The 12,581-nt window shown below is 46.1% G+C and overlaps 1 protein-coding gene across 1 annotated transcript in view; it reads right to left on the minus strand.

The window, feature by feature from the left end:
• Positions 1–663: 663 nt before the first annotated feature.
• The window catches only part of LOC119449812 (ankyrin repeat and LEM domain-containing protein 2-like), a 35,946-nt gene continuing 24,028 nt past the window's right edge, over positions 664–12,581 (minus strand). The window contains 3 exon segments of the mRNA XM_037713082.2: positions 664–2,043; positions 6,390–6,536; positions 7,159–7,293. Of these exon segments, the coding sequence (XP_037569010.1) occupies positions 1,866–2,043; positions 6,390–6,536; positions 7,159–7,293 (460 nt within the window). The 3' untranslated portion in view covers positions 664–1,865.

Genomic DNA, 12,581 nt, shown 5'->3' on the forward strand with positions numbered 1-12,581 from the left:
GAGGTATTTGACCCTTGCGCTAGCTGTCACTCACCACATTTGATGTGTTATTGCTGTCAATAAGCTTAGGACTGGGGAATCGTTGCCGAGGATCGGCCCATTGTACCTGTACTCCCAGAAAGATCACTCTTAATGCATTTAGATTCTTTTGCGCAGTCGCCCCCAATACCCTTTCGTTGCACTCTAAATGCACCTTTGCTGTCCGTAAACCATTGCCCTCTTGCTACTGAGAAGCTGGCTTTCCCGCACAGCTTAGCTGTCCAGTAGCTGAGCACGCTTTACAGGAGAAATTTCGCCAGCAGCACAAAATTATCACAAAATTTGGCACTAAATCAGACATATTCTTAGAGACAAACAATAAGAACCTTGCTTGCTCCTGCACAGCCATCAATATCGTCGATTTGTCTAGAGAATTCGTATCAAACAGAATATTCGAAACAAATGCAAATATTAAAGAGATTCGATAGTATTTGAAATTTTTGAATATTTGCACACCCCCTCATATATATATATGATCTTTTTGAAAGGATTGAGATGCCATTAGCCACAAATTAGCAGATAACTAGAAATGTTCGTAAAAATTTCCAAAATGTTATGACAAATTTCATCATCGAGAAACTACAGCACTATGACGACGAAACAAAGAAAGTGGACACATACAAGCACTCACTCAAATGAATGTTTACTGCACACAAGGAAAAAAAATCATACTGTACATGGTGCATGACCTAAAATCTGTATAGCAGTATGTATCAGAGCTATATCAGTCTTCAGGTATACTGGCAATTCCTTAATTTTTATGGACAGAACACATTTGCCACAGTGCAGTGAAAGCATTGTTGAGTGCTTTCAAGAAGGCATGGGCCTAAAGTTCACTTCCAAGCTGCCATAGTAACAGGAAGTTGCCTCACATATGCTTGTACTTTCTTGCTGATCATGTGTGCTGGCAGTATTATAACCTCTGCTTTGCAAGATCAGTTTTAATTTCGCTTCTAGGCACTCTAAAGTTGAAACCACAATTGTTTTGTTACGCACAGCTTTTGAAGAAAGTTGCAACCCTGTCAATCGAAATTGAAAATTGACTTCCAGACCAACTGAACTGAAACTTAAACTGCAGCCTAATGCAAAGCCAGTTCGATATGTATGCAACAGGCAGACTGCATATAGGTTAGTCAGTCGCCCCATTTCGAAACACTCATTAGAGGGGAAAAAAAAAAAAAAAGGTAAATGCAATGGGGCAATGTACAGTAATCACCGACCACTATTCATAGCATTCCCTCAACTGAGTTGAGGATTTAATTTTTCCAGCTCGGCTCAAATTTTCTGCCCAAGCTATTTCTGGCAATCTGTTGAAGCACCACTAGGCTCCTCCTTACAGCTTCCATCCAGTGTAAGGAAGCAGCACCGCCATGACCTTCACGATATCCAGGTATGTTGAGTCAACATGCTAAGCAGATAATGCTCTGCCATTTTGAACACAGCATGATATTTGCTCTTACAAACAAGCGTACACAGTGATCACAGCAAGATGCAGGCACCAACAGGCTTACATTTGGCACTTGGCCAGTCAGAATTATCAAGGTTATGCAGAAGGCAAGTTGAAAAACAAGTTTACTCTTTTTTAAAACTGCATAAATAAATTACAAGTCCTCTAAAGCTTCTAAAACATCTAAAACTATCCCCCATTCTTGAGGTGGTCAATAGTCTTGAGGCATCGCGTTAATCACCAGGTGTGCATGCACTACACAACACCCCAGAAGGCTGACTGTGCCACTGGCTTCACTTTGATCAAATGCAGTTGCAGACACGAACATAAGGTTGGCACTGGGCTCTTCTAGTAAAAGCAGCAGCAGGTACGCAGTGTGTCACAGGTGTCCTGGACTGGCACTCCAAAGCACTTTTGGACGCATTTGAGTGCTTGATAATTCCCTCTGGGGCGTGCGGCACCCGTCGGGCCTGCCGTCTCCATTCGAACGTGGAGAGTCAGGTGAGAATACTGTGCGTGAGGTGTGCCTTAGGTTCGTTACTGAAGGACTTGGCCATCTGCAACAAATTGACACAAGTTCCAGAACCGTTCAATGAATGCACGCTGCTGCAATTGTTCATTCAGTTATTATTCGGTTGGTGGCAAGAGGCTCAATGCATGCTCTCCCATTATAAATTGTAGCACAGACACACATGGATAGACAGAAAAAATAAATATGACACTTGTCTGCCTGCATCTCTGCGCTACAATCTATCACAATGCCAAATCAACAAACCAAGAGCACCTACAAGTCTGCTCTCCCCTGATGATATTGAAGCAGAAGCCCAGGAGTGAAGCGAGTGAGTGGTGAAAAATGATACAGTAAAATCTCGTTACTACGAACACCACATTACGAACTTTTCAGGTTTACAAATTTTTTTTTAAATCCCCGCAAAAATGCCTATATTTTCTTAGTAAAAAAACTTTCAGTACTACGAATTTCAGATTACCGAATATTTCAGAATAACGTACGTAATTTAATCCCGTAATCACCAAGATGCTTCATTATTACGAAGTTCTGGTACAAAATCCCTGAGGTTCACACCTATCATCATCATCCGCAGCAGCAGCAGCCATGCGCTGGAGAACCCATTTCAACGGGTACAGCCCCAGCAGCATCGGCATCAGCGTGAGCATCGCATATGGTCATGTTCGGATTCTCCTACTACGTCGTAGGCCTAGCGTCACCACATTGATAGCGATCGACAGGAGCTGCGAAGTTATCGGTTCAGGACTTGTTGATGGGCTAGTTGGTTCATCTAATTCCATCCTTGGGACTTGTTGATGGGCTAGTTGGTTCATCTAATTCCATCCTTGGTTGCGTCTAAACACTACAGAAGAAGTTATCGGTGCTGTGATTGTGTTGTGCGTTCACTTTGCTGACAATGAGTTCTCCTGGCCCCCGCGTTAAAAAGAAGCGACGCCAGTTTTCGCTCAAAGAAAAAGTGGACATTTTGACGCAGCTGAACGCTGGAAGAAAGCAAGTCGACCTGTGCAAGGAGCGTGATATTCCCCTGTCAACAATGGCAACGATGCTCGAGGATCGGGAAAAGATCATGAAATTGCATCAAAAGTCACAGCTGGCTCCCTCAAGAAAGCGCTTGTGGCTCGGCAACTACCAGAACGTCGACGACGCCATCCTCACGTGATTTAAGGAGGCCAGACAAAATGATGTGCCCTTGTCAGGCCCGATTATTAAGAGAAGGCGCTACAATTTGCAGTCGCCTTGGACATCGTCGGTTTCGATGCAAGTGCCGGATAGCTTTACCGCTTCTGGCAAAGCAATGGCATTGCGTGGCAGGTTGCTTGTGGTGAAGAAAAGGCAGCAGATGCCAAGAGTGCGGTTGCCTGGCGGAACGAGCGCTTTCAAGAGATCGTCAAATCTTTCTCGACAGACGATGTTTTTAACGGCGATGAAACGGCGTTCTTTTATCAGTTTTTGCCTAATAAAACAATGAACTTCAAAGGTGACAGGTGCAAGGGCGGAAAGAAATCACGTCTCCGAGTATCGGTTCTGTTCTGCTGCAACTCCACCGGCATGGAAAAACTAAAGCCACTAGTTATTGGCAAGTCTGCCAAGCCGCACTGCTTGAAAAACTTTGTCTCGTCTTACGACTACTGAGCCAACAAAAAAGCATGGACGACGCGAGAATTCTTCACTCAGTGGCTGCTGTAGCTCGACGACACAATGAAGAAGAAAGACGCAAAAATTATAATCGTTGACAATTGCTCGGCGCATATTGTGAACGTGCAATTTAGCAATGTGCAGCTTGAATTTATCCCACTGAATTGTACTTCTTTGCTCCAACCTCTGGACCAGGGCACCATCAGATGTGGGAAGGCCGCATTTCGGAAGCGTCTTGTGCAGCGCTTCCCGATCAATATTCGACCGAAGCTGCCCACACAGGTAAACATCCGTCAAGTTGCAGAAATGCTGACATGGTCATGGTGGAACGTGAAGGCAAGCACTGCTGGCGAAAGGCAGGCCATTTAAAGGCTTCACCTACGCCACAAGATTGCAAGGACACACAGGAGCTCAACCCAGAACTTTGGAATGAGCTTACCGAGAAGCTCCCCGTTGACACCGCAGTGACCTTCGATGATTACATTGACAGCGACAGCGTGGCGGCTACATCCGCGGAGCTCACCAACGAAGACATCGTGAATAAAGTGCTTGAGCAAGAAGATTGCAGTAGAGCTCAACGAAGACACTGTGAATAAAGTGCTTGAGCAAGAAGATTGCAGTAGTGACGAAGACAATGCCGACACTGAATCAACACACGAAGAGGAAGAGACTGTTTCAGGCTCGGATGTTTTAGCTTTTCTAGAAAAGACGCAATCATTCCTCGGACGCTGTAAAGATGTCCCCGATGATGTTCAGAGGAAGGTCGAGGATGTGGAGGCATTCGTCCTGCAGCGCTTGCTGTCTACTCGGCAGAAGAAGATTATGGACTTCTTCAAGCAATAAATTATAGTTAAACTGTGCCAAGCGTTCTCGTTTATTATTTAGGTATGTTACGAGCATCTGCTGCTGCAAAGGTATGTGATTTTCGTTGTGTTACATTACTAACATAGAAATATTGATTTCTCAGTACTAGGATAATTCAAATTAAAGAATTAAATTCGGCAGTCCTGCAAAGTTCGCTGTAACGAGATTTTACTGTAAAACCTGACAGATGACTTTTATTTGACTTATTAACTGCAGAAAACAATATCTCTGATCACCATTACCAGACAGGTAAGGAAAAAAGGAGTAGCTATAATTAAAAGTTATCACAACAAGTGACTAGTGTGAGAAGCCATAGTGGGCATAGTAGCTGACCGCCATTGGTACAGTGGGATCTTGATACGATCACGGCTAATACGAATTTCCGGATAATACAAATTTTTCTGTGGTCCCGGCCGAGCCCCATTACTTTGCAACGCGCTAGAAAACGGTTGTTACGAATCGATTTTCGACCCGTGTCGGTTGATACGAATAAACGCCGCCCCACTGACGGCCGCGGAAGAGAACAGTGCGCAGTCACGCGCTTTCTCCCTTTCTCCTTTGGTACGAAAGCGCGGACGCCACGTGGCGCAGGACAGCACGGAGCCCGCGAATGGGCGCGAAGAGTTGGCGCTTTTTTCTTGCTGTTCCTTTTGTTCCGCGCTTCCCCATGCAGGAGTGGGGAAGCGCGGCCGCTGCAGCGAGCGAAGGTTCGTGCGGTCTATCGCTTCAAGGGAAACTGAGCGGCGTAAGCACAGCGCATACAAAGGTCAGAGCCGTGTGGAGATTGCTTTCAAGATACGGTTGCGCGAGAACACCGACAGCCGGCACAGGCACAAAGTACAAAAACGCATTTGTTGGCAGATTAGAAGCCGCCCCCCCCCCCCCCTCCCTCCCTCCCTCCCTCCCAACCTTCACGGCCTTTTGCGCGACGGAAGTCATATTTGCTCTCGGCTGTGCGTTCGCTCTCCGTGAAGGTGCGCGTCCCCCCCCCGCGCGCTTTCACTCGCACATACGGCGCGTGGCGACAATTTTATCGCCCTTGGACTCATGCCCCACGTCTCCGCATCGACCTCGTTGATTTCCTCTCCCATCGTTGGGCGCACCTCGTTGAGAAGCGTGCTCACTACCGCCCTTGTCGGCGAGATTTTCCCGCGGAAGCCGGATTATAACTGGTATTTTGTCTCACACGGCTGCACTCTAAGCGGTATGTGCATACATGGAGTTCTATTGGAGGGAAAACGGGAGACGGAAAAGGCCGCATTGCAGCCAGTTCTGCACTATAAACGGTTACATTATAAGTGGTCTATACTGTAAATGCTCTTTACGTGCGTGTGCCTGAGTGAGTTCACCTCTGATTCTTTAATTTAGCTAGTTTTAATTGTATTTCGATATGATATGAATTTCGGCTAATACAAATATTTTTCGTAACCCCGTGAGATTCGTATCATCGAGATTCCACTGTACAGTCAGCTTCAACTGAACCCAGATACTGCTGATCCTTGAGCCAGAACTCATCTGAACATGCAAACAGCGTGCTGAGCTGCAGTGTATGCAAAGAAGCCCTAATCTGTCTGTGGTGCATGCGTAGCATTCAAGACATGTGCAGTGTCAGTACCTGACAGGCTTGCGATTAAGTGCACGACTCATTTAACACTGTATCCATGATACAGGAGTCCTTTCTGTTTGCATCTCATACATGCTTAACATGACAATTAGGTGTGGTCTTTCATGTAATTACCATGCAATTACTTGTCTGCTGCATGCAAGTTTTTGTTCATCTTTACTTCTGTTTGGTGGTTCTGTGTGACGCTCACCAGCAGTTGTGCATTCTCATAACACAACTGCCGGCTGCTTTCTTCAAGTACACAAGCTCACCTTGAAGTGGCTTCCACTGGGTATGAGCGAATAACCTGCATCCACTGGTGCACGCAGGGATAAGCGAGAGGGTCGAAGGCATCAGGCTCCAGCAGGTGTGGCTCCAGGGCCCTCAGCACATCCAAGTCCACTTTGCTTGGATGGGACCTGCACCAGGCAGGATGAACCCTCGCACTAGGTGACACCCAAAATATTTCTGCAGCATTTGTATGTACGAACATTGAATCAGCCTGGATTGATAAATTACTCTTCTAAAGACACTGCAACATTTGTCTTGAGGTAAGTTAGTTTCTGACCAATCACTACTCAAGTAGCAGTGCAGTTCAAATCGCGCAAATTAAAGTAGTCCATGACGAATGGGGTTCCCTTACACAGGAAGCATACAATGTGCTGCTGACCTAGGATGTTATGCTTTGCTGGACACTATCATTTGACTTTAGCAAGAGTACTACCTAGAAAAAGTGCCACACACCCACTAATAGAAGACAGAGCTGCGTGAAAATGTAGCACCAGTAAGTTAATTTTTATGGGGACCAGAGTACAAAAGCACTCATTACACAAAATTTCAGAGCACACAAAGGAACCCCTTATGATCAAGATTCATCCAGAGCATTTCACTACAGCATCCCTCGAAGCCTTTGTTTTGCTTTGGAACATTGAACTGAACCTGTGAGTTAATGAATGAGAAGAGAGTTAAAGGCAATGCAATGCAGAGGAAAGCTGCAGCTACAGTGTGCTGTTAACCCAGTGAAGTGCAAGGCCTGCTCACCCCTGTATGAAGAAGAGCGGACCCTCATCCGGGGTGTGCGCCTGAGAAGACGATCCACTTGAGGAGCACGGACTGGTGGGAGGGGTGAAGAAAACTTCTTCCTCCTCTTCCTCTTCCTCCACAGGCTGAGCTTTGCTACAGAAAGAGTTGGGGCACTTGAGTGAACAATGGAGCAAGGCCAAGAAATAAGGAAAAAAAGAAATCTTAGGGTTTCCAGTAGCTTCTTTATGAGCTGCGGTACACCACCTGCAAGTCTGATGCTACCTGTTTAATCCAACATACAAGCAGAAGTTGAAAGCAAGAATGGCAAAATGCAAGCTTTTGCCTTCACTAAAGACATTCTAGGACTAGAGCGTGTGGGAATCCCTGATCTAACATCTTTTTTCCAGAAAATATCACTACTTCACACGCTCCTAAAACAGCCTTTTACTTCTCACATCTGTACTGAGAAGCACATGTACTGTAAATACCAGTGTATAATACATTTTTTCCCCCCCCCAGATTTTACCATGCGAAGTTTCCACTCCTTACTATATGCGGATCCCAACAATTTTCAGCCCAAATTCACAGTTCCAGTGTTGCTCAATGCCATCATCATCAGGTTCTGCGAAGTCAGTGTGGTTACAATGGCGATTGATGATAGTGCGATGGCCACGCTACTTTGCGACAGCCACGCTTTGCACGATATTAGGACCGCGAAAGCAGTATTCAGCTACTCTTAAAAGAATAGTGATCATAGCTGCCTAAACCTTTGGCAACTGTGCTGCAAGGTGGCAGTTTGGTGTGAACAAGCACAGCATTCGCTGTTGAAGGAAGCAAAAGGAAGCCCTCTTCATGTGTAGTGGACTTGGAACTAGTTTTTTGGGGCTGAAGAATGGAGTGTTTCCTGAAGATGAAGATGAACTGGACCTGACACACATTATTCAAGAGCAACGAACTGCGCACCTCGCTGTCAACATCGAGCTGCTGCAAGCAAAGGCAAGAGGGATTGCTAGAGAAAAAGGCATTCTGCAGATGGACTTCAAGGCAAGTATGCACTGGATGTTTCATTTCATGTGCCGCACTGGATTTTGTTTACGTCGGCGCACGTCGATATTGCGGAAACTGAGAGTAAGCTATGAAGAGCTGCTTGTGGCCTTTCAGCGACACGCAATTTCAGTGCGAAAGTCTTAAATTTCAGCTGGGCCAGATCAGCAATGCTGGTCAAACACCAGTATATCTGGACATGCCCTCAACACTTACAGAGCGGCAGAAAGGCTTCAGGAAAGTTTCCACGAGGCCAAGTGAAAATGAGAAACATGAGTCACTAATGTTGGCCTGCACAGCAGACTGTCGCAAGCTACCACCCCATGTGGTGTTCAAACGGAAGACTCGGTCGAAAGGGACAAGTTTTAGAAAAAATGTTACCGTCTGCTGTCAAGAAAAAGGGTGAATGGACGAAGCACTGGTACTTGACTGGATAAAGTCTGTGTAGTGTCAGCGGCTCTGAGCACTGCTGGGGCTCCCATCACTACTTGTCCTGGACGTTTTTCTCTGTTGCTTGCTGTATTAACACGATTGTATGTCAATCTCTTTTTTTAATTCGAAAATCTCAAGTGAGAGGGTCGACTTACAATTGAAACCAAAACGTGGCCCCGCCAATAAAAGCGAGGCAAACGAATTATCAGGCATGCTACAACGTGGTTAGAATTTTACTATTTCTCTACGGCTCTACCCGTAGCGTTTGGCTACTCTGCGCATTTGTTTGGTAGGTTTTTTTTCCCCCACATTTTAAAGAGTTTTACAGCGCACATAGCACTCATGGGGGTGTCGAAAGTTGACGGCAGGGCTGCTGTTTCCATCGCGGCGACACTGACCCTCGGAACGGCGGCACTTCCAGGGAGTATTGATAGTTCATGGAAGAGACGACACCGCTGAAGTGTTTCTCTTTCTATATACAGTAAAACCTTGGTGATACGATTCCGGCTGGTACGAATTTCGGTGTGATACGAATTCGTAACATTCCCCGGCTGAAATACATTGCCCACAATACGAAAAAAATTGGCTGTTCTGAACGCGTTGCCACGCCGCTGCAGATCATACGAACAGGTGAGCAACAGCGGCGGCGGCCAAGCCAGCGGAGCGACCGGCACAGACAAGCCGGCACAGCGGGATCCACAGTCGCCAACCAATCAGCTACGTCACGCGGCTGCGCAATCTCTCATTGGTCCCCACATCGAGCGGACCAGACCACATCACAGCCTAGACGATGCTTAGCGAGAAAGTAGACGAGGACCTGCAGCAGCAACGACGACTGCGGCGCAGCCCCGACGGCCAAAACGCTCCCTGCACTCGACGTGCTCAGGCGTTCAATGGCGTGCAAAAACATTCCCGAGATCATGTGCGCGCACTTATACGCCTTTCAGAAGGCGATGATTGAAGTATTTGGACAAGAATAAAACGTACACGGTTAGTAAAACCCCGCTGATACGTTTTTCAAGGGATCGCGAAAAAAAAAAGTCAGTTTCGCCCGAAAGGTGAAGCAACGATTGCGATAGCAAATTAGTACACAGCTGTACGAAGTAAGGATAGTAGCTGTACCGGCTGTATAAACTTGTAAACATTCACTTACTAACTAAATTAACAAGCACAATGTCACGCGCGCACAAGTAAACATTAACACATCTCGCTCGATGACCGCGGACACTCGCTCTCGAAACGCTGGCGTGAGGAAGCGCAACAGCAGCAGCGAGCGAATTGACCTTTGCGCTGTCTCTCGCTTCAACGCGAACTATACGTGGAAGGCACAGCGCATACAAGCTACCCGCACTAGGTGCACTTTGTCAACATCGCAGATCGTTTTGACGATGAGTTCCGCGCGGGAGCGCACTTTACGCACGTCGCAGATCGCTTTCAAAATACGGCACCCGCGCGACTGCGTCGTATCTGCAACATGCCGGTCGCTTGTTGCAATGTACAAGCTGGAAGCACTGCTAAATTTCCGTGACCGCCACATTCAAACACAACGTAAGATGCAGGAACATCACAGATTGGTGACTTATCACAGGTAACTTAATACATGGAAGTCAATGGGATTTAGGTCGAGACTGCGAAAAACTGCGACGTAGCAGCCGGGAAAACACAGCAGTGAGGAAGGTATCAATGGGGTTGCACTATTAGAAATCTTTTCTGGTAAAAATTAATTCATTTTTTCTTGATTTTGTGTATGTTTTGATGATACAAATTTCGGGTGATACGAACATTTCATGCCACCCCGCGAGATTCGAATCACCGAGATTTTACTGTAGCTCTTTGTTTGATGCGTTTAACTTGGCTGCTGGCCACGTGTTACTAATACATTTTGGTTATGGAATGCACCCACGGGTATGCCCTTTTCCTTTTCCTCACGCACGTGATAAGGGGGGTGTCGACATACATTCAAGTCAACTTACAGTCGTGTAAATACGATGGCTGACTCAGTGAAGCGACTGCTGCGCGAGTCCGGCACCGAGCTCGTCGTCATCAACATCCCAGTAGCAACCATTTGATGGGTACACAAATAAACCATTCAACGACTGCATCAAGTGCTGCTATATGGAGCCAATGAGGTTGGGAGAGCCCGAAGTGACTCCTGCCGGACGAATGAAAGGGGGCCTGGCCTCTCCAGCGATGCTCTGCTCGGGGTTCGCTGACACTGGGGCCTAAAGCTTGTCCGTTGCGCATTCAAGAAATGTTCGATATCGAACAAACTTGATGGCACTGAAGACTAGTTTTTATGGGAGGACATCTCCAACAAGGGACTCTCGGAGGAAAGTCAACAGACGATCACTCCATAGTGAAATGCAATTGACGACGATGACTAAAGAGTGAAGTGCAATGGAAATAAATGGTTTCAGTGACCTGTTCTTCTTGGACTATATATGGATGAAAACTATTTTTTCTGTTCCCAAATTACATCTCGGACTATGTGCGGGTCCGAGCTATACGCTGGTTTTAATGGATAATTATATAATCAGCAAATTATCACCTATCATTGCCTTTGTGCGATGACACTATGCAATATTGCCAGCGAAGATTATTTTCTATTTGCTTCACTGAATTATGGTGTGCTCGTATGGGCAACCAGAACTGCAAGGAATACCAAGAAGTTACGACTGTTATAAGAGTTACTCACTCAGCTATATTAAAAGAAGTTCCTTCACTGTATAAGCTGTATAAGCAAGCTCCGACATCCTTCCTCAGAAGTACTATACTGTTTGGTGGCTCACAGCCTCCCTTGGTGGCTCACAGCCTCACAGTTGCTGCTGCATTAACTTTCGGGATGTCTGTCTCCAATCGAGAATTTAGATTTCATCCATTTGATTTACACACAGGTGGTGCACATGCTTACAAAGCATACCCACAATGTGTGACTTGATCAATAAAGCAGCTACGAATGTCATACATAGATACCATAAGACAAACTAAGCGACATGACATTAGACGAGCCTTACCAGTTGTTGTGCTGCTGCATGTGCAAAATTGGGAGAAAAGAGCACTAACTGACATTACATTGTCATTTTTTCTGCCTAATACGAAAATTTGAGCCCTCTAATCTCTCTCAAAAATATTAGAAAGTGCCAGAGCATGCTCAATAAATTTAGTAGAATGTTTTTATGAACCATTCTCAGTTTTGGTACACAGAGGTACACATGTCAACATAATTACACTAGCTCGCTTTGTTTCTGCAATCTCTACGGCTACCACACGCAAACACAGACACAACGAACATGCACAGCACTCACTCATGTCCATCTTTAAGAAAACTTTGCGAGGAGGCACGAGGTCACATTAATGTTGATGACACCAGGTCTAAAATTTATGAACAAAATTTAGTATTAAATTGAAACATAGGTGCTTCCCATCTTTTAAACAAACTTGCCAAGTTTCTTCCATTAACATGCAAAAAAAAAAAGGCAACAGAGTCTTTATACAGTAAAAGCTCGATGATACGATCACGGCTAATACTACGAATTTCCGGATGATAAGAATTTTTCTGTGGTCCCGGCCGAGCCCCATTACTTTGCAACGTGCTAGAGAACGGTTGTTACGAATCGATTTTCGGCCTGCGTCGGTTGATACGAATAAACGCCGCCCCACTGACGGCCGCGAAAGAGAACAGCGCGCAGTCACGCGCTTTCTCCCGTTATCTTTTGGTGCGGAGGCGCGGACGCGGCGCCGGACAGCGCGGACTCCGCGACTGGGCGCGAAGAGTTTGAAGCGGTGGCGCTTTTGTACTTTTCCTCCTTTTCGGCGGCCGCCCATCGGACGGAGTGGCTGCTGTGCTTCGGGCCGCGTTCTTTGTGTTTGCGCCATTTTACCTAGTCGCAGTGAGCTATGTCTACCGAGATAGGATTGTCTACCGAGATAGAAGGACATTAGAGACTTTTTCTTCAAGAAATAAA

The sequence above is a fragment of the Dermacentor silvarum genome, chromosome 4, assembly GCF_013339745.2.
Source record: "Dermacentor silvarum isolate Dsil-2018 chromosome 4, BIME_Dsil_1.4, whole genome shotgun sequence".
NCBI classification, from domain to species: Eukaryota; Metazoa; Arthropoda; class Arachnida; order Ixodida; family Ixodidae; genus Dermacentor; species Dermacentor silvarum.